Genomic DNA, 22,938 nt, shown 5'->3' with positions numbered 1-22,938 from the left:
CACTTTTCTTGAAAATTACAGCACACATAGCATAATTATTTTACAGGATGCTTGATTATGTTATTTACTTTAAGTCGTGACAGGTATTTCATAATAATTTGGTAGTTTCATTTAATGTTTGCAAGTGTTGTACACTGCATTTAAGATTTGAGCAATTTTGTTACTTAAAAAAAAACCCCAAATGCTCAAAAAGCAAATACATCCTGTACTGTGTTGCTGTTAACCATAACATGGTTCAAATGAGCTTTTGCCCTTCACCGACGTATAAATACTGTATACTCGGTGTGTTACCTCCCGAGTGAAAATTGGGGAATGGGATGGGAGTCGAACCCACGACCTCCTGCTTTCTAGTACAGATGTCTTACCACTCGACCACCGAGCTTACGGGGTCAGTTGGCTGTTTCGAATATGATGTACATAGCACCGGGTACCACATAACTATTCATTCATTTTTTTCCAGCTTTCACTGGGGAGGTAACACACCGAGTATACAGTGTTTATACGTCAGTGAAGGGCAAAACCTAATTTGATTTACATCACCCCGACGCAAACAATTCCATCTTATGCATAACATGGTTCTTTCACAGGCGAGGATCCCATACTTCTGGATGAGGTTCAGTGCACCGATGCGCAGACCAGACTTGTAGATTGCCCCAATGCAGGATGGGAAACCAATGACTGTGGACATGCTGAAGATGCAGGAGTTGTGTGTGTGCCAAACGAAGGTTAGCCTATCTTTATGAGACTGAAAGACTATTTTGGGGTTTTATGGTTTACAAATTCTTGGCTCGCATTGCCGTCATTTTTGTGAAACGTTACTGCTAGCGATTGTTAACATTCAGTTGTGGTAATTCTTCCATGTGTCCATACTTGATTAATTTCGGCCCTCAGAAAGTAATTTTTATGTAAATTTTACCATACCGTGCCCCAGTGTTGTAGGACTCGAGTCCAGGACTCGGACTCGAGTCACACTCGAGTCACATTTTTCGTGACTCGGACTCGACTCGAGTCACATTGGAAAATGACTCGGACTCGGACTCAACCATGATGACTCGGACTCGAGCTTGGTGACTCGTGACTCGAGTCACTTATTTTCATCAAAAGAAAAAATGTAACATAGGGATGGGAAGGGATCATTGAGGAATAATGTTTGGATGATAAAACATGGAGGGAAAGAGATAGAGGAGGGTTTTTTAGGGATGGGAATTAAAAGGAAAACACATTGTGGGTCTAAACAACATGTACACACACAAAGTAAACTATATATACTGGGATTAACTTAAAAGACAGAATGGATTGAAAACTAATTTTAAAAAAAATTGATTAGTTTGGTGAACAACTAAGAACAAGTGACTCGTAACTCGAGGCTTGTGACTCGAGACTCGGACTCGAGGCTTGGGACTCGGACTCGGACTCGATGTTGGTGACTCGACTACAACACTGCCGTGCCCTCTCACAGTCTTATGAGGGCAGCCCTGCAATTTACCTTTTAACCTAATACCGGATGTGGTTGTGGAAAAACGTGACAAATAATATGGCAAAGCAGCGGAAATACGGTAATATCACGTACAGTATGTCAGCCTACATTAAATGGCGCACATGTGAATTACAGAGGTCCACATTGGTGACCCACATGGAAATCACATGATCACAACCTAGGTTTCACATAGCAGAGGCCGTCTGTTTGGGACTTTTCAAAACTAAACAATGTGATTCTGCCGTTAACCATTTGCCTGTAAAACTAACCGCCTTGGGGTGTAAAACGAACAATTGATCTTCAACACCTGACAATTTGGGAAATTTACTGGCCGTCCCCACTGACATTTAGTTGACAACAGTTCCCATTATATTAAAAAGGTCCAGCTCCGTGATTTTTGTCGCTCTTGTCCTGTACAATATCTCTCCATTCACTTCTATAGAAACGCTACGTTCTGACACACAAGGCCAGTGGTTGGTGTAGTTTCATTGGGTTTGAATGTAGCAGGATTCTTTACAAATCTTTGGCTGGAGAAGACGACAAAGCCAGTAATAAAGCCATAGGTTTTGTGTAATCCTTGAGTTAGAGTGATGGATATTTGGCAGGCTTTGTCTTAATTGAAAGTATTATTAGCTCAACTAACTCTTTTTTAATAAAATTTTCTTTCAAAAAATTTCCTAAACAACAACTGGTTGAGTAACTTAATGGCCTAATATCCTGGATAGCAACCTGTAATACGTGTAGTAAAGATTAGAAAGATCACAAACATCGTGTGTATTCATTTCATCTTGCATCTTTGCTTACGAAAAACAACATTCACATGAAGGCCAATGCATCAAACTATGCTTGGTCTCAGTGCAAAATGAAATATTTTCAAAGTGATGAAATGACTCTTCTCTTCAAAAACACCCAGACAAAAACCAAATGAGGTTGTGCTCTGATGGTCTTTAGGCCTATTCCCTGACTTGAGATTGGCGTTTGATTGAGTGGAGTGTAAATACTTTCCCGCTGAATAAACTGAAACTGTTAATTAATATTGATACTGTCTTGAGAGTTGCAATCATTAGCAAAATATCAATGCAAGCCTACGTGTGATTCCTTGCATTCAAAGTGAAATCAAATTATAGGTTTTGCCCTTCACCGACGTTTAAACACTGTATACTCAGTGGGTTACCTCCCGAGTGAAAGTTGGGGGGAAAAAAGGAGCAGGACGTCGTGGGTTCGAGTCCCACCCGAGTGATTTTTTCCAACTTTCACTTGGGAGGTAACACACTGAGTATACAGTGTTCAAACGTCAGTGAAGGGCAAAACCTATAATTTGATTTATCACCCCGACGCAAAAATTCCATCTTACAATAATTGCATTCAAAGTGATTAGCAGTCATTATGGGAGATACTATTTCATTTGATGACACTTCTCGGAATTGTAGAGCCTGATACGACAGTGCGCCTCGCTGGTGGTGAAAATGACAATGAAGGGCGCGTGGAAGTCTACTACCAAGGTGAATGGGGCACCGTCTGCGACGATGACTGGGATGAGAATGATGCCGACGTCGTCTGTAAGCAGCTTGGGTTCGCAGGTGCCACGGAAGCCGTCTCTGGAGCTGGATTTGGGGAAGGCACGGGACAAATTCTGCTGGACGACGTGGCCTGCACGGGACAGGAATCCACACTGGAGGAATGCCCCAACAGTGGGTGGCGAGAGGAAAATTGTGATCACGGTGAAGATGCTGGCGTGATTTGCAGTGGTTCGTACCAGAGACATTTTTGAAAAGTGCTCTCATCTTTGCACGATTTGATACAACATTGAAGCTGCTCTCAAAACCACATCAACAAGAACAATCAAGTTTGAGCTGTCATATGCTGAAAGTCTTTGTTCAAGACTGCATTTGGATTTTGTTCCCCTAGTTCAGCTGGGGCGTGCTAAAGCCAGCTGTGTTAGTGAAGCAAAATTCAAAGCAAATCTTGGAACAAGACTATGTGGAAAGTGCTTAACTTGAAGCGATCTTGCGCAGTGCTAACTGACAGTGACTGAGCATATCCGAGTTTGTATAGTAAAAGGACGAGAATATCTACTGTCTGACCAAAATTTCAACCCATGCGAAAATTGCTAGAGCATTTTTGAGGTTGAATTGCAACAAACGCACCCAGTGGTTGTGGTAGAACATCATCCTGCCATCAGCATTTTGTAATGAGAGGATTCATTCATCTTTGCAAGAAAATTATAATCGTTTCAAGAATGTAAAAAGACAACTTTGTGAGAAAATGATTGAGAAAGGTAGCATGGATATTCTTGAATTCTCCAAAACAAAAGCAATTCAAATATCAATTTTCTCCTATTTAAAAACCACTCTCATTACAATGATAACTGGCTCTTATTACCTTAATTTAAGCACCCTTTGCTTCCAGTGTTAAAAAACTTGTTTTGTAATGTCAAAGGTTTATAGTCTTTTTTTCTGCCGGCTACCCTAGATACTTATGGGATTATTTTGATATCGTTTTCATGATACGACATGGCTTCACTTAACTAAAAAATATGCTGTGGACAAAATTTTAAGTGTGTTTGTGTCCAGAATTCCGTAACTTGAAAAGTACATGAGCAATATGAATGATTTTTTTTGTTACTAACAGAAAGCTTACCGATTTGGCTTTCACATCCTAGATCTAAAAAGTGCTTCATGCAGAACCTCTTAAAAAATAAAATAGGGGTGCCATATAGGTTTCGTTTTTGGTTTTGGACTCACCCTGTACTCTAAAAGTTCTACTCTGAGCTTTTTCAAATGTTTCTTTCTCTTTATCTCACACTGACTAGAATTGGGCATCGATGAAGTGCGCTTGGTCAGCGAAGGCGGCAATCCCTGGGAAGGCAGGCTGGAGATCCAACATGAAGGCCAGTGGGGGACAGTTTGTGACGACAACTGGAGCATCAACAATGCCCGTGTGGTGTGCCGTATGCTGGGCTACCCCGGCGCAGCCCAATACAAGACGCAGGCGTTCTTCGGGCAAGGAGTGGACCCGATTTGGATGGACACCCTGAGGTGCAGTGGCGATGAGACCACCCTAGAGGACTGTACTTTTGATGGCTGGGGCGTCACTGACTGTACCCATCCTGAAGATGTCGGCGTGATTTGCCTGACTGGTGAGCATGGCTTTTTTTGATCCAAGACTAGAATTGAATTTGTCTTCCTAACACATTCAGTCACAAGCACGGCAGCAGGAGAGGGCCTATCAACAAAATGAATCAAATACAGGGCGAGTAAAAAAAACAAAAACCAAACGCAAATGTCGGGACTTTTGTTTTAGTGAAGTTCTGCATAAAGCACTTTTAAAATCTAGGATATGAAAGCCCAATTCATAAGCTTTCTGTTAGTACAAGTATCATTCAAATCACTCATGTATTTATCAAGTTACAGAATTTTAAACACAATCACCGTTTTAAAGTTCTGTCCACATATCACAAAAAAGGTGTGCGTTTTTTTCAGCAAAACGAAACAATATGTGGCATTCATATCCTAAATTCTGAAAGTGCTACATGCAGAACTTCACTTAAACAACAGTCCCGACATTTGGGTTTCTTTTTTTTTTCTCACCCACCATTTTGGGAACTCAGTCTCGCACCAGAACAATGCTGAACATACTGCGGAGCATGCGCAGAGGTGGAATGTAGTGCGTTTTAGGGCATGCATAGGGGCAATTCCACGGTTACTCACGTTACATTTTTGATGTACTTTTGAGTTTCCTTGGGCTGTAATTACCTTACTGAAAAGTTTAATGACTGTTATCCCCATGGTAGATAGAGTAGACCTAGACCTACCTAAGCACCAAAGATGACATCCAGAAAAATGTGTAATGTATGATAAACAAGACGCATAAAATCGGTTACTCACGTTACGAAAATGTAATGTGAGTAACCGATTGTGTGCGTCTTGTTTATCATACATAACACATTTTTCTGGATGTCATCTTTGGTGCTTAGTTAGGTCTAGGTCTACTCTATCTACCATGGGGATAACAGTCATTAAACTTTCAGTAAGGTAAATACAGCCCAAGGAAACTCAAAAGTACATCAAAAATGTAACGTGAGTAACCGTGGAATTGCCCATAGGTGGAATGCAGTACGTGTGAGGTATGCTCATAATGTTGTGGGGTCTATAGGTGCCAATGTTCCCAAAGACTGGATTTATCTATCTTATTGGTGGTGCCCTCTACTGCTGCCGTTGCTCAACTGCACTGGCCAAGAATCAGGATTGGCTGCTTTAGGAGAACAAAATCTGAATCCAGATTTAGACTAAGAGTAGGCTTGAAGGTAAGGTAGATCATTTGTCGTGTGTGCATTTTTTTCAGTTTGAAGCAACAACAAGGCTCAAAATCTAAAGACAATTCTCAACAACTAACCTGATGAAATATTTGCTCAGTGAATGCTGTATATTCTGCGAAAACAATATTCTAGGATCTCGATTGCAAATTAAAAGTTGCCAACTCATGTTTTGAATTGAGCCTGAAATCAGCATCCGGAACACCTTGTCATTCAGCCGATTGAAGCTACGTGATGTCACACACTGACTTGAGGCATAATAGCAACCATTGGCATATATTGTTGATTGTAACAACGCTTGCGTGCACCTGTTCACGGATTTGCCAAATCACAAACCAACTACTTATTGAAATTTCCAAAAATGTGTCACTTGATGCATCTTTTCAAATGCCCTTCAAAATGACAGCATGCCAGAAAGAATAATTTCACAGGTAGTTTATTGCCATTACTATCTTTAAACCAAGTAAGATTTTCAACAATTCTTTCATCAGTTACTTTTTTTGGATAGCTGCAAATGATCTACTCTACCTTTAAGCCTTTCATCCTTCATAATTATTATGATAAATTGACATTGCTTGAACTCCTTAAGACCTTTTCAACATGTATATTGCATGAAAAAATGACATTGACACTGAATTGAAAGCTGGAATAGATTTCTTTGATCTGTTTTAGTTAAAAAGAAAAGTTCGACACTGAATTGATAGGCACTGTATATCTGATTCAACTCCATTGGAATATGCTGATTCGTATTCAAACAGGTTGATGGGTGTCGAAGTAATGGCAACAATTTATGACTCGGGAAATCACTCTTGTTTAAACAGTAGGACTTCAATCCCGGCCAAAATGGTTGGGACACGTCCACACTAAGTATACCCTTCCCCGGTCCCCTTCTCTCCCGGTCAATGTTGTCATCTCGCGATTGAGCACAGACCGTGCAATGAGAGTCAACATTGGCCGTTGGGCCGAGGGATGGGGGCCCAGCGAGTTTTGGCCAGGATTTAGCCTCCTGATCTGAACCATGGATACATTCTCTTATGTTAAAGCAAATGTCCCAGAAATCAGAGCCTGTGAACATCTTATGAATGGATACATTCCATGAATTTATGTCAAACAGCTGCGATAGTAGGCATACTTAAATTCGTCGGTCGTACCACGAAGTGCCGTATCGTGTGCACAAAGTCTATGGATGATCCGTCACCTTGTGGTGCACCAGACAAATCCATGATGCATGTCCTGTCATGACTGCAGTGCTGTGATAAATATTGCATCTAGTGACAAAGTTGATTTGTTACTTCCATACTCTCCGTCCAAGACGGCGAGAGGAGAGGACTGGGCCCCTCCACTCATATGCCGCGCCCAAGACACAGTGGACCTCTAACATCCCACTGCCCCTACGGCCAATAATGGTTATGGGACCTTTACCTTTTTACCTTTACCTTACTCTCTGTCCATGTTTAACAGATGACAGTTTGGAAGTTCGGCTGGCCGGTGATGGCGCACACACCATGTCAGGCCGCTTAGAGGTCATGTACCAAGGTGTCTGGGGCACAGTCTGCGACGACGAGTTTGGCCTGCAGGATGCCGACGTCGCTTGCCGGCAGCTCGGATTCGCAGCCGCCAGCGCAGTCCTCAAGGGACAGGACAATACGTTCGGTAGCGTGGAGGAAGGCACGCCGATCCACATGGACAACGTGGTGTGTATAGGCACAGAGGACAAGCTGAATCAGTGTCCTTTCCAAGGGATTGGAAGCACCAACTGCGATCACAGCGAGGATATCGCCATCCTCTGTGCTACAGGTAGGTAGTAACTCAATTCGTCACCATCACCACGAAGTGACACTAACATCAAAAAATCGATATTTTACGATTTCGATTTTTTTTCTTCCTGATTTGTGTTTAATTACATATAATCTATCACCTCAAGAAGTTACTAAACACATAGTTAATTAGTTTTGTCAAAACATTAATTGACATTAATGAACGTTTGCAACTTAATGGGTCAAAACCAGAAAATGCGTTTTCACGAAGTGTACTATACCATTCTTTCGCGTGTAAAGTGCCTGCACACTACGCGTCAAAAACGGGTTTTGCGTTTTCACGAAGTGACACAAATGTCACGTGATACGCGCGACTCACTTCTGGCGTTTTCACGAAGTAGCGCTAACCCATTAGCTAATACACGTGGTTAGCGTCAGTTCGTGAAAACTCGAACACAGCGTAATCTGAACTTTGAGTTTTCACGAAGTGACCTTATGGCTAATTAGTTTGATAACTCATTAATATTATTTGTTTTCAATAAAAATCATACATTAACGTGACATTCAAGATCCCAGCTTTCAGACAATGTAAAACAAATATGAATTTTGAGGCTAAAACGATGTTCAGATCACCGCTTGTATCTCGAAACACACATCTTCCACTTCACGGGGGTTAAGGTCACTTCGTGGTGTCGGTGACGAATTGTGGTCAAGTTCTGCCTGCATTCCACATGTGTTCATTTATAATATTCAATCATTACGGACCCAAGGACTATATCAATAACCCTCCTGCTGTTTAAAAGGTCACAAACGGTCAAAATTTCCTTCCCCTGGCATACTTTTAACAAACCAATGGGTCACTTGACAAATATTGACCCAAGTAACAGCATGGCTCAGAATGCATGTTTCCATAGGAGGGTTAAGACAATTCCGTCTATATGACAAATTTCGGTAACCTTGATAACATTCTGATTGGGGCATAGTGCATTCGGAATATCTTTTAGAAACTGATATCTATTTGACATCTACAGAGGCGCCAGCAAGTGAACACGAAGAAGGCGAGGTACGCCTGGCTGGGGAGAGCCAATCAGAAACAGAGGGCCGCGTGGAAATCTACCACCGCAATCGCTGGGGTACGGTGTGTGACGATTACTGGCAGCTAGCGGATGCCCACGTGGTCTGCAAACAGCTGGGCTTCTTGTCGGCACTGCGACCCGTCCCCGGCGCTGCTTACGGCCGAGGCACAGACCCCATCCACATGGACGACGTGGCTTGCACGGGATCCGAGTCTCGGCTGGTGGACTGCGACTTCCCAGGCTGGGAGGTCAGCAACTGTGGCCACGATGAGGATGCTGGTGTCGTCTGTGTACCACGTAAAGACTTGATTTCTCAGATTTGTCATACTGGAATCTTTTGCTGAAATAAACGCAAACAGTACTGTTATTTTGTTGAACAGATGTATTTTGCTTTTAAATATTCTTCATACGCCCTATGATCACTGGACTTGATAACCAATTATAACCTATTCATGAGATAGAATTTGCATCGGGGTGATGTAAATCAATATTAGGTTTTGTCCTTCACCGACGTAGAAACACTGTGTACTCGGTGTGTTACCTATGAGTGAAAGTTGGAAAAAATCACTCAAGTGGGACTCGAACCCACGACCTGCTTTCTAGTGAAGCCGTTTTACCACTCGACCACCAAGCTAGCGGGATTGGTTAGTTGGTTCGAATCTGTTGTACATGTAGCAGCGGGTACCACAATTAAACTATTCACAAGAAGGAATTTGCGTGGGGGTGACGTAAATCAATATGAGGTTTTGCCCTTCACTGATGTATAAACACTGTATACTCAGTCTGTTACTTCCCCAGTGAAAACTTTTTCCACCTTATTTTTCAACTTTCACTCGGGAGGTAGCACACTGTGTATACAGTGTTTATACATTAGTGAAGGGCAAAACCTAATATTGATGTAATCATAGCCTCTTTAATGGCTCCTGTCATCTAAGTAGTGGGATTTATAATGTTTTTGTAATCTTTCTGCCTCCCTTTAAAGAGTACCTTGAACTGGACTTTTTCATAGCCAGGAGAATACACCTTTTTGATGTCCTCGTCATTGCATATTGTAAATTGGACAATGTTGGAGGGAAAATCTCATTTTCAATATTTTTCTGGGTGTATTTTTTTTCAGCACTTAATGAAATTGGGCTTGGGGAAAGAGTCGATTAGATTGTCAACAGTTGAGGCAATGTTAAGTATCATAAAGACCGAATTCTTTGTGTAATTTTTCCAGCTGTGGAAGGCGATCTTCGTCTGCAAAACGGTGCAACCGACCTCGAGGGAAGACTGGAAATCTACCACGACGGACAGTGGGGGACCATTTGCGAAAGGGGCTTTTACAAGGAGAGCGCTGATGTCGCATGCAATCAGCTTGGATTCCCTGGTGCTGTGGAGGGTCCAAAACCGGCCTCATTCTACGGAGAAGGCAAAGGGCCTGTCTTCCTGGACGAGGTGGATTGTGTGGGGTCTGAGAAGCGATTGACTGAGTGTGATTCCAGCGGATGGTCCCAAACCCGCTGCTCCCATACCGGTGATGTCGGAGTGATTTGCAATCCAAGTAAGAGATTCATCAAGCAGCAGTTTGCACATGCCTTTATGGATACAGTGCAATGAATAGTAGGTGGAATTGTGCGACCACTTGTTAGGACTCTGTCGGAGGGAAACATGACATACATGTGACCTGTTCTGTCAAAAGCAGACGCTTCTGGGCAGAGGTTGAAATTGAGATAGGGCCAAAAAACGCTGTGGGGGTGATTTTTATCGATTTTCAAATTTTTGCATATTTGTAATCCTGAACATGTCCAAAATATATTATAAAAGTTTGAAACCCTAGTTTGAACTCTACATATACTATTTTTGATGATTTTGATAAGGTATATCAGTTAAAGAAATAACTGTTTTGTGACGTTCGTGGCCATTTTCTCCGTTTTCTACTTTTCGACACAATGAACTTCAAAATAGCATAACTCTGCCCAGGAATGACCGGTTTCAAAAATTAAACCACCTATTAAAAGGAAAAAGAACATATGTTAACAATATGTAAAAATATCATTTTAGACCTTATGCCCAGAAAAGTCTGATTTTGACATAACAGGTCACACATGTGCAAAGTACTAATTACAGCCTGATAGTGCTTAAACCGATATCGTCTTTGTGTGAAAGCAAGGCAAATGGTGGACATGTGCTTTATTCCCTTAGTGAGGGGTAACTTGTTCAAAGAGTTCATTCTCTCAAGTGTGTTGTGGCTCGATCCTTAAGATATATTCATGCTTAACATATTAGGTTAATGTTAAGCAATTTTTATGTCACCAAACATTGGCAGCAAAATTTGCCTTGGTTGGATAGTGTTCAACTCTTGCGACTTGGCAACACACAGTAGTTTACCGTGTTGTCAAAACTTCCTGTTTGCATTTGGTTTCGGACTGGCCTCTTGACATATGACTTTCAGTCACTTAAAGCATGCAGGAATCCTCTACACACAGATAAACAACTCGGAGCTTGTGTACACAATTTAGGGATTGGATTAAATTGTCTACATGCGCGATATGCTGCATAGAACATGTAGAACAATGTGCGCGCAAAGAACACCCACGGCTGGCGTCCTGACAGAAATTTGACCACTGAAAGACTGCAGTCGCATACCTCGTCTTGCGCACACACCATGCGCAAGTGCCGTATCACGCATCTAATGAGAAATTTTGGGAAGTCTTTTATCCTTGTGTAGAGGATCCATGCTCAAAGCAACTGGTTTTCAAAAATGCTGATTCTTCCTTTCGTTACCATCATTCAAATTTGTGAAAAGGGGCTTTGATTTTTAATTAGGCTCTACCAACACCCGACCTACGCGCTTTGGGTTGGATTGCGTGGGGTCCTTCATGGGGTCCTCCATGGGGTCCTTCATGGGGTCCTTCATGGGGTCCTTCTTGGGGTCCTCCATGTGGTCCTTCATGGGGTTCTTCATGTGGTCCTTCATGGGGTCCTCCATGGGGTCCTTCATGGGTTCTTCATGGGGTCCTTCAATCATGGGGTCCTTCATGGGGTCCTTCATGGGGTCCTTCTTGGGGTCCTCCATGTGGTCCTTCATGGGGTTCTTCATGTGGTCCTTCATGGGGTCCTCCATGGGGTCCTTCATGGGTTCTTCATGAGGTCCTTCAATCATGGGGTCCTTCATGGGGTCCTTCATGGGGTCCTTCCTTTTTATGGCTTTGTCCCTTCTGTTTGTGCAGTTGCTGAAGGAACTGTCCGGCTCGCCCAGGGTTCCAATGGCCCACACGAAGGCCGGGTGGAAATCTACCACGAGGGCCAGTGGGGAACGGTGTGCGATGACAACTGGGACACCGACTTGAATGCCCAAGTGGTCTGTCGACAGCTGGGCTACTACGGAGTGAAAGAGGTCAAACCGTTGGCGTTCTTTGGGCCTGGCTTTGAAAAGATTTGGATGGATGACGTGCAGTGTGTTGGGGAGGAGGCTGCCTTAGCCGACTGTCCGTTTGCTGGATGGGAAGTGAATGACTGTGGGCACCCCGAGGATGTCGGAGTTGTCTGCGAGACAGGTAGGAATTAGACTTGGAAATCTAAGCAGACAAGTGCTATGTGATGACAATGTGATGGTCTGAAAAGTTTGCCACCTTTTTCTGTCTGACTCATGCTAATTGTATATGCATATATTATTGGGAAATTCCTAAACTTTTTTTTTTTTTTTGAATTCAAGTCATACAGTGTTGCAAATTTTAGTTCATTCATTAAGAATTTGGTCTTTGCATGCGTTGACCTCAACGCCTCAGTAAGCCTTCTTTGAATAATCTTGGATGGGATTACATTCTTTCCAATGGGTTATCAGTGATTTGAACGTCATAGAGCTGGCCATGCGCTGTAAACCTTTCATTAATTGACAAACATTTGCATCATAACCTAATATCGTACCACGGCCCATGCAGAATACAGCATGGTGTTCCACTCATTTCCACTATGATATTTCGCTTTTAGTTACCCTTTTCCATCACCATGCTTCTGAGTGAATGGTTCCCAATGATCAGCAATTAAGAAAAACCTCTTGCTCATTTCTTTCCATGCAAAGAACTACCTGCCAGCGAAGGCGCTATCCGTCTGGTTGGTGGAGCGACAGAGAAAGAGGGACGCGTGGAGGTCTACAAGGATGGCAGATGGGGAACGGTCTGTGACAACGACTGGGATCTAGGAGGTGCCTTTGTAGCATGCAGCCAGCTGGGCTACCCCATCGCACAGAGGGCCTTCATAGGTTCCCACTTCCAGGTGGCCGAGCAACTCCCGTTCAATCTGGACAAGGTGCGCTGTTTTGGCGACGAGCAACACCTGGTGGATTGCATCTCTACCACCACTGACATCACTTGCACCGAGGACCAGACCGCAGGAGTTCGCTGTGCCTCCTTTTTAGAGGCCCCTTGAGTACCGATTGCGCCCCCTTGAATTCCTTACGGTGTACGGTGGATTAATTTTCTTGAAATTCTGCCATGACCTTATTGTAATCAGCCATTGGCTTTTTGAAAGGTCGGGTGCTTTTGATCACTGTCAGGAGAATTTGTACCAGTGTAATCACAATTAATCATATACAGGGATGTACAAATTGTGTGATTCAAACAAACTTGGCAAACTGACTCTTTTTACCTCAGATTTATAGCAGTAAGCGTTAAGTTCCAGATACGTTGTAATAATGATTATGCATCAAGTGTACTTTATGTTGGTTTGCACTGTTGCACTTCCAATTCAAAATTACATACCATGTCTCAAGTGGATGAAATTGAACTGTCTGTATATGAATATAATTTTGTTGGGAACTTAGAGGAAGATTTCAGATGCACTTGTATTCTATGTGATACAGTCTCAGGTGGCTAGTTATTTGATTACATAAATAAAAAAAAAATTCGTTTTTTTTCTTTTCGTTTTTTTTCTTTTCGTTTTTGTGTTTGTTTCTGAAATTTCATTCTCCTCTCTCTAAAAATATTTTAAGCTTTTCTTGAATGATGTAAATTTTCTCGAATTATGTACATTTTCTTGAAGTATGTTAATCTTGCATTCATGTAACCCATTTTCATTTTCGTTTACGCTTGCTTGTTTTTCAAAACTTTAAAGCTATCAACAGGTTTTAAAAATCTGTAACTTTATTTACATCATTCCTATAAAAGATCAGCTCTAAAATGTTTGTCTGTTTCCCAACTATTTCATTGGGTTTCTTTTCCAGATGTTTATGTTTCCATTCTGAATTTCCATTTTTAATGAAATCACACCCAACTTGACATTGCATTTAATTGTAAAGATCTATTCTATGTTTGTTTTTTAACTTCAACTTTGTTTTGCATTTACCTCCTGCGTTTTGAACAATTGAAATCTCGGTTAGAAAATAAAACGGTCTGTGATTGAAGCAATCGGACAATTGCGAGTTATTCCTTTTCTTTTCTTGTGCAAGGGTTTAAGTTTCTTCTATGGTAATCATAGTGAAATTGGGCAAAATCAGTAACCTTAATATTATTAGTGTTACTCTTATCCCCCACAATAAACATGCAAGTCATAGTAAAGACATTGGAAATCTCCCATCTTTTATGTTATAGATACAAGTGACACACATATTACAAATTATTCTACTTTCAATGTTGGATCATTCTTTTAAAAATACTCAGAACTCTCATAGGTATTTAAGCTGCACAAAAAATTGATCAACATGTCATCTTTCAATCTTTGGTGTGTTGCCCACTTAATCCATTTAATTTTCGAGAACTTCTCACCCAAAAAAGACGACCCCTATTTTTCTCCAAATCCAAAAAGTAGCCATCTTGAATAACGATCCCTCAACAACATGGCAAACTTTGAAAAGCCACTTTCGATCCCAATTGCGTCCAAAATGCTCAGAATTGGAAGTACAAATGTGTGTGTTAGTTTTTCCAGAGTTCGAAATTAGCGGTAGCCCGCTAGCCAAATGCTAATTTCCATTTTTTAATACCAGTACGTTGTCGTAAGAGTTGGTACAGTACCTTGATCCGGTCTTAACTTTTTCTTTCAAATGGGGCTTGCAGTCGCTGCCGAAGTTAATTGAACGTGATGGGGAGTAATAAATAACCGTCTGATATTTTCTACACAAACCCCCGGTGTAGGGGGTTTTGCATAGAAATGTTCAGATACCAACTTTTACGACAATGTACTGTGTTAGTAATGAAATTGGGCAAAATCAGATTTTTATGAAAAATCTGAAATTGTAAGGGGTTAACCTTACACTTTTAGCAACATTGGGCAGAATCAGATTTTTATGAGAAATCTAAAATTGAAGGGGTTAACCTTGCATATTTTAGCAGAATTGGGCAAAATCAGATGTTTCTGAAAAATTCCAGATGTAAGGGGTTAGCCTTGCTTTTCAGGTAAAATTGGGCAAAAAAGGAAATGTTTAGGAGCAATTTCAAATTAGCAAAATCGAGCAAAATCAGATGTTTATGGAAAATCTCAGATTGTAAGGGATTAACCTTGCATATTTAGCAAAATTGGGCAAAATTAGATGTTTCTAAAACATTTCAGATGTAAGAGGTTAACCTTGCTTTTTTAATAAAATTGGGCAAAATGAGATGTTTCTGAAAAATTTAAAATGGTAAGGGGTGAACCTTGCATATTTTAGCAAAATTGGGCAAAATCAGATGTTTCTGAAAAATTTCAGATGTAAGGGGTTAACCTTGCATTTTTATCAAAAATGGGCCAAATATGTTTTTTTTTATGATAAATCTTAAATTGTAAAGGGTTAACCTTGTATTTTGCAAAACTGGGCAAAATGAGATGTTTCTGAAAAATTCCAGATGTAAGGGGTTAACCTTGCTTTTTTTTAGCAAAACTGGGCAATATCAGATTTTAATGAACAATTTCAAATTATAAGGGGTTAACCTTGCATTTTTAGCAGAAATTGGGCAATATCAGATTTTTATGAAAAATCTAAAATTGTAAGGGGTTGACCTTGCATTTTTAGTAAAATTGGGCAAAATTAGATGTTTCTGAAAAATTCCAGATGTAAGGGGTGAACCTTGCTTTTTTTAGCAAAACTAGGCAATATCAGATTTTTATGAAAAATTTCAAATTGTAAGGGGTTAACCTTGCATTTTTAGCAAAATTGGGCAATATCAGATTTTTATAAAAAATCTAAAATTGTAAGGGGTTGACCTTGCATTTTTAGTAAAATTGGGCAAAATTAGATGTTTCTGAAAAATTCCAGATGTAAGGGGTGAACCTTGCTTTTTTTAGCAAAACTAGGCAATATCAGATTTTAATGAAAAATTTCAAATTGTAAGGGGTTAACCTTGCATTTTTAGCAAAATTGGGCAATATCAGATTTTTATAAAAAATCTAAAATTGTAAGGGGTTGACCTTGCATTTTTAGTAAAATTGGGCAAAATTAGATGTTTCTGAAAAATTTCAGATATAAGGGGTGAATCTTGCTTTTTTTAGCAAAACTGGGCAATATCAGATTTTTATGAAAAATTTCAAATTTCAAACCTTGCATTTATATCAAACTTGGGCAAAATCAGTTTTTTATGAAAAATCTAAAATTGTAAGGGGTTAACCTTGCATTTTTAGCAAAACTGGGCAACATGAGATGTTTCTGAAAAATTCCAGATGTAAGGGGTTAACCTTGCTTTTTTTAGCAAAACTGGGCAATATCAGATTTTAATGAAAAATTTCAAATAATAAGGGGTTAACCTTGCATTTTTAGCAAAATTGGGCTATATCAGATTTTTATGAAAAATCTAAAATTGTAAGGGGTTGACCTTGCATTTTTAGTAAAATTGGGCAAAATTAGATATTTCTGAAAAATTCCGGATGTAAGGGTTGAACCTTGCTTTTTTTTAGCAAAACTGGCAAATATCAGATTTTTATGAAAAATTTCAAATTGTAAGGGGTTAACCTTGCATTTTTATCAAAATTGGGCAAAATCAGATGTTTCTCAAAAATTCCAGATGTAAGGGGTTAACCTTGCTTTATTAGCAATACTGGGCAATATCAGATTTTTATTAAAAATTTCTTATTGTAAGGGGTGAACCTTGCATTTTTAGCAAAATTGGGCAATATCAGATTTTTATCAAAAATCTAAAATTGTAAGGGGTTAACTTTGCATTTTCAGCAAAATTGGGCAAAATCAGATGTTTTTGAAAAATTCCAGATGTAAGGGGTTAACCTTGCATTTTTATCAAAAATGGGCCAAATCTGTTTTTGTTATGAAAAATCTTAAATTGTAAAGGGTTAACCTTGTATTTTTGCAAAACTGGGCAAAATGAGATGTTTCTGAAAAATTCCAGATGTAAGGGGTTAACCTTGCTTTTTTTTAGCAAAACTGGGCAATATCAGATTTTAATGAAAAATTTCAAATTATAAGGGGTTAACCTTGCATTTTTAGCAGAAATTGGGCAATATCAGATTTTTATGAAAAATCTAAAATTGTAAGGGGTTGACCTTGCATTTTTAGTAAAATTGGGCAAAATTAGATGTTTCTGAAAAATTCCAGATGTAAGGGGTGAACCTTGCTTTTTTTAGCAAAACTAGGCAATATCAGATTTTAATGAAAAATTTCAAATTGTAAGGGGTTCACCTTGCATTTTTAGCAAAATTGGGCAATATCAGATTTTTATAAAAAATCTAAAATTGTAAGGGGTTGACCTTGCATTTTTAGTAAAATTGGGCAAAATTAGATGTTTTTGAAAAATTCCAGATATAAGGGGTGAATCTTGCTTTTTTAGCAAAACTGGGCAATATCAGATTTTTATGAAAAATTTCTAATTGTAAGGGGTTAACTTTGCATTGATATCAAAATTGGGCAAAATCAGTTTTTTATGAAAAATCTAAAATTGTAAGGGGTTAACCTTGCATTTTTAGCAAAACTGGGCAACATGAGATGTTTCTGAAAAATTCCAGATGTAAGGGGTTAACCTTGCTTTTTTTAGCAAAACTGGGGAAAATCCTTTTTTTTATGAAAAATCTTAAATTGTAAAGGGTTAACCTTGCATTTTTGCAAAACTGGGCAACATGAGATGTTTCTGAAAAATTCCAGATGTAAGGGGTTAACCTTCCTTTTTTTAGCAAAACTGGGCAATATCAGATTTTAATGAAAAATTACAAATAATAAGGGGTTAACCTTGCATTTTTAGCAGAAATTGGGCAATATCAGATTTTTATGAAAAATCTAAAATTGTAAGGGGTTGACCTTGCATTTTTAGTAAAATTGGGCAAAATTAGATATTTCTGAAAAATTCCGGATGTAAGGGGTGAACCTTGCTTTTTTTAGCAAAACTGGCCAATATCAGATTTTTATGAAAAATTTCAAATTGTAAGGGGTTAACCTTGCATTTTTATCAAAATTGGGCAAAATTAGATGTTTCTCAAAAATTCCAGATGTAAGGGGTTAACCTTGCTTTATTAGCAATACTGGGCAATATCAGATTTTTATTAAAAATGTCTTATTGTAAGGGGTGAACCTTGCATTTTTAGCAAAATTGGGCAATATCAGATTTTTATAAAAAATCTAAAATTGTAAGGGGTTGACCTTGCATTTTTAGTAAAATTGGGCAAAATGAGATGTTTCTGAAAAATTCCAGATATAAGGGGTGAATCTTGCTTTTTTAGCAAAACTGGGCAATATCAGATTTTTATGAAAAATTTCAAATTGTAAGGGGTGAACCTTGCATTTTTAGCAAAATTCATTTGAGGCCGGCATAGGGCTTCAAAGAATTTATTGCTCCGTAGACAGTTTTTGATATGCTGTCCCCGGAACAGACCTCCTTTCTCACGCCCATGAAGTGTCCCATTTGACTTTTTTAAAACAAATTATTTTTCCAGTTTTTAGGGTAGAGGAATTTTCTCTTTTTCCTTTCTCTTTTGTTGTTGCTATATTTTGCGAATTAACTCATTCGTATGGAATGCTCATAGTCAATCAAAGAATATTTCACACATAGGGGCCTAAATTATATTTTTTTAAATTTAATAGAGACGCATTGATCGTGCTATCATATGCCATTCTATTACTATTGCGAATTACTGTATGGTTTGGAATGCTCACAATTAAAGACACGTTATTTGAAAGATGTTAAATAATATTTATATTGCAATGTTCATCTTTATTCTTTCCCGGTATAATTTATGGCGTTTCTTACGTCAATTGGCAATCGCGTCATTAGGCCTATATAATGATAGTCAAATTGATCAAACGAAACTCCGTTTTGATTATAGTCAGTTATGAAATATTCATTGATTTATGACATACACCTTTGTTTCAATTTTGATACTACCCGTAGACCTGCCGAGCAGCTGTAGATATAAAACTAAACCAAAGTATAAAAGATAGAGGGTAAACAAAATCAAAAAGTTATGTGCTAGTCAAGCTTTCAGGGATCGGTCTGAGCCATAACAATGCCCCAGCCGATCCCTTAGTTCTCTTCCGGGGTCTTGGCGTCCCCGACCAATACACACTTCCTTCCCTATCCATCCATATAACCCCGGAGGGTCAGGCACCATGTAAAAGCAAAGAGCTAAGGGAGGAACAGGGCGGCCCCTTAGCCCTGATCCTCCGAGTGGACCACATGCCCTGAACCTGTACGAAGGCGCCAACCTGGAACTCGCGGACAGTACCAGCAGCAGTGCTTACCGATTAAGCTAAGGTACTGTTGGTACTTTACGACGGGAATTTAAATCTCTTATAGTAAATGATTGAACTCATACGTTAAAAACCAAAAAGACGCCAGCGGGATTCGAACCCGGGACCCCGCTAACCGTGGACGACGAATCGTAACCACTCGGCCATTTCGTTACCTTAGAATTTTCCTTAAACTGAGAAAAGTTGTCTTTATAGGTGAGCAAACGCGCCAGGAAGATTACTGGGTCCATTTGCTTTACCTTAATGGGTAGCATAGCAAAACAAGTCGATATAATGAGCCCAGTGTGTTTGGTTTGTTAGGAAGCTGCATAACACAGCCTAATGTGCAAAACAGCTAGTCGTGTGCTAGGCGGATCATTACGCAACAATGAACACCCCAATTGTGTATTTTCAAAAGGCAGACGCGTAGATTTCTACTCATTGTATCTGGGCACATATAGATTCTCACCTCCCTCTTAAGCTAATTCGACTTTCTTAAAAAGAAAAATAGAGACTGTCAGCGAGTCTCCGGGAGTTGAAATAAGGATCGTCCCCTCGAAAGACCTCAGACTCAGTAAAGTTCAACATATTGGCTCTTTCTCAACAGCTATTTTTGCGGAAACTTTACATCTGGACTTTTTAGAAGCATCTGATTTTGCGCAATTTTAGTAAAATATGCTCCAAATTTTGCTAAAAAAGCAAGGTTAACCCCTTACCATTTTAGATTTTTCATACAAATCCGATTTTGCCAAATTTTACTAAATATACAAGGTACACCTCTTACAATTTAAAATTTTCATAAACATTTCTTTTTGCCCAATTTTGCTAGAAATACAAGGTAAAGCCCTAACAATCTGCAATTTTCCAGAATCATCTGATTATGTCCTATTTAGCTAAAAAAAAATGCAACGTTAACCCCTTACAATTTGAATTTTTTTCATGAACATCTAAATTTTCCCAATCTTATTCAAAAAGCAAGGTTAACCCCTTACAATCTGCAATTTTCCAGAAACATTTGATATTTTCCCATTTTCGCTTTAAAAAAATTGCGAGGTTGACCCCTTTCAATTTGAAATTTTTCGTAACATCTAACTTTGCAAAATTTCACTTAAAAAGCTAGGTTAATCCCTTACATCTGAAATTTTTCGGAAACATCTGATTTTGCCTAATTTCGCTAAAATATGCAATGTTCACCCCTTACAATTTGAAATATTTCATAAACATCTAACCCCATACAATCTGCAATTTTCCAGAAACATCTGATTTTTCCCAGTTTTGCTAAAAAAATGCAAGGTTAACCCCTTACAATTTGATTTTGTTTTCATAAACATCTAATATTGCCCAATTTTACATCTGGAATTTTTCAGAAGCATCTGATTTTGCCCAATTTTAGTAAAATATGCACCAAATTGTGCTAAAAATACAAGGTTAATCCCTTACAATTTTAGATTTTTCATACAAATCTGATTTTGACAAATTTTGCTAAATATAGAAGGTGCACCCTCACAATCTGCACTTTTCCAGAAACATCTGATTGTGCCATATTTTGCTTAAAAAAATGCAAGGTTAAGGCCAAAAAAAAAAACAAGTCGGTCTCTTGTCAGCGCGCGCGTCGATTTTAATCATGCGCGTCGATTTTTTTTTTTCAAAATGTTCCGCGGTAGCTCCAACAGCGCCCTCTATTTCCGCACCTCCTCAATATTTTTTTTACCAAAGAGCACCAAGGAATGGGAAATTGCACCAAGGCAAATGATCAAAACCACCAAGGCAAATTATGGAGGACACCAATGTACATAGGACACCAAAAAAGCAAAGTAGTACCCACCTTGTCTGTACAATCCAAGCTTGAAGAAAAAAAAACAAAGCAAAAAAAAAAAAAAGCCGCGTGGCCGCGTCAATTCCGGAACTTTGGTCTGACCAGAGACCGAATATTTTTTTTTTTTGGCCTAACCCCTTACAATGTGAATTTTTTCATAAACATCTAATTTTTCCCAATCTTATTCAAAAAGAAAGTTAACCCTTACAGTCTGCAATTTTCCAGAAACATCAGTTTTTTTCCCCAATTTCGCTTAAAAAAGGCAAGGTTAACCCCTTATATTTTTAAATTTTTTTCATAAACATCTAACTTGCCAAATTTCACTAAAATGCAAGGTTAACCCCTTACAATTTGAAATTTTCAATAAACATTTGATTTTGACTTATTTTGCTAAAAAAATGCAATCTTAACCCCTTACAATTTGAAATTTTTCATAAACATCTAATATTTACCAAATTTGACTAAAAAAAAAAGTAAGGTTAATTCCTTACATGGGAATATTTTCAGAAACATCTGATTTTGCCCAATTTTGCTAATATATGCAAGGTTCACCCCTTACAATTTGAGATTTTTCATAAAAATCTCATTTTGCCCAACTTTGCTTAAAATGCAAGGTTAACCCCCTTTCAATCTGCAATTTTCCAGAAACATCTGATTTTGCCCTAATTTGGCAAAGGTTAACCCCTTAAAATTTTAGATTTTTCATACAAATCTGATTTTTCCCAATTTTGCTAAAAATGCAAGGTGAGCCCCTTACAATCTGACATTTTTCATAAACACCTGATTTTGCCCTATTTTGCTAAACAAATGCAAGATTCACCCCTTACAATTTTAGATTTTTCATAAACATTTAAATTTGCCCAATTTTACTAAAAAAGCAAGGTTAACCCCTTACAATTTGAAATTTTATATTCACATCTTATTTTGCCAAATATCACTAAAAAAGCAAGGTTAACCCCTTACAATCTGAAATTTTCCAGAAAGATCTGATTTTGCCCAATTTCGCTAAAAATACAAGGTTCATCCTTTACAATTTGAGATTTTTCATATAAATCTGATATTGCCCAGTTATGCTAAAAATGCCAGGTTAACCCCTTACAATCTGCAATTTTCAAGAAACATCTGGCTTTTCCCAATTTCGCTTAAAAAGCAAGGTTAACCCCTTTCAATCTGCAATTTTCCAGAAACATCTGATTTTGCTCTAATTTGGCAAGGTTAACCTCTTACAATTTTTGATTTTTCATACAAATCTGATTTTGCCCAATTTTGCTAAAAATGCAAAGTTAACCCCTTACAATCTGAAATTTTCCATAAACACCTGATTTTGCCCTATTTTGCTAAAAAATGCCAGGTAAACCACTGACAATTTGAAAATTTTCATAAACATTTAAATTTTCCCAATTTTACTAAAAAAGAAAGGTTAACCCCTTACAATTTAAAATTTTCCAGAAAGATCTGATTTTGCCCAATTTCGCTAAAAAAAAAAATGCAAGGTTCACCCCTTACTATTTGAAATGTTTCATAAACATCTAAATTTTACTAAAAATCTAAGGTTAACCCCTTACAAGCTGCAATGTTCCAGAAACATCTGATTTTTCCCAATTTTGAAAAAATGCAAGGTTAAGGCCAAAAAAAAAAACAAGTCGGTCTCTTGTCAGCGCGCGCGTCGATTTTAATCATGCGCGTCGATTTTTTTTTTTCAAAATGTTCCGCGGTAGCTCCAACAGCGCCCTCTATTTCCGCACCTCCTCAATATTTTTTTACCAAAGAGCACCAAGGAATGGGAAATTGCACCAAGGCAAATGATCAAAACCACCAAGGCAAATTATGGAGGACACCAATGTACATAGGACACCAAAAAAGCAAAGTAGTACCCACCTTG

General features: G+C 38.8%; 1 protein-coding gene across 1 annotated transcript in view; it reads left to right on the top strand.

Annotated features, from left to right (window-relative positions):
• Positions 1-14,020, top strand: part of LOC119745692 — a 104,492-nt gene extending 90,472 nt beyond the window's left edge. Inside the window, 8 exon segments of the mRNA XM_038222233.1 lie at positions 588-725; positions 2,908-3,225; positions 4,290-4,616; positions 7,254-7,589; positions 8,581-8,922; positions 9,845-10,168; positions 11,838-12,164; positions 12,689-14,020. Coding sequence (XP_038078161.1) covers positions 588-725; positions 2,908-3,225; positions 4,290-4,616; positions 7,254-7,589; positions 8,581-8,922; positions 9,845-10,168; positions 11,838-12,164; positions 12,689-13,035 — 2,459 coding nt within the window. The 3' untranslated portion in view covers positions 13,036-14,020.
• Positions 14,021-22,938: the final 8,918 nt, after the last annotated feature.

Source organism: Patiria miniata, unplaced genomic scaffold (genome assembly GCF_015706575.1).
Source record: "Patiria miniata isolate m_02_andy unplaced genomic scaffold, ASM1570657v1 HiC_scaffold_12, whole genome shotgun sequence".
In the NCBI taxonomy this organism is placed as follows: domain Eukaryota; kingdom Metazoa; phylum Echinodermata; class Asteroidea; order Valvatida; family Asterinidae; genus Patiria; species Patiria miniata.
The sequence above is the reverse complement of the archived record's forward strand: the minus strand, read 5'-3'. Positions and strand labels throughout refer to the sequence as shown.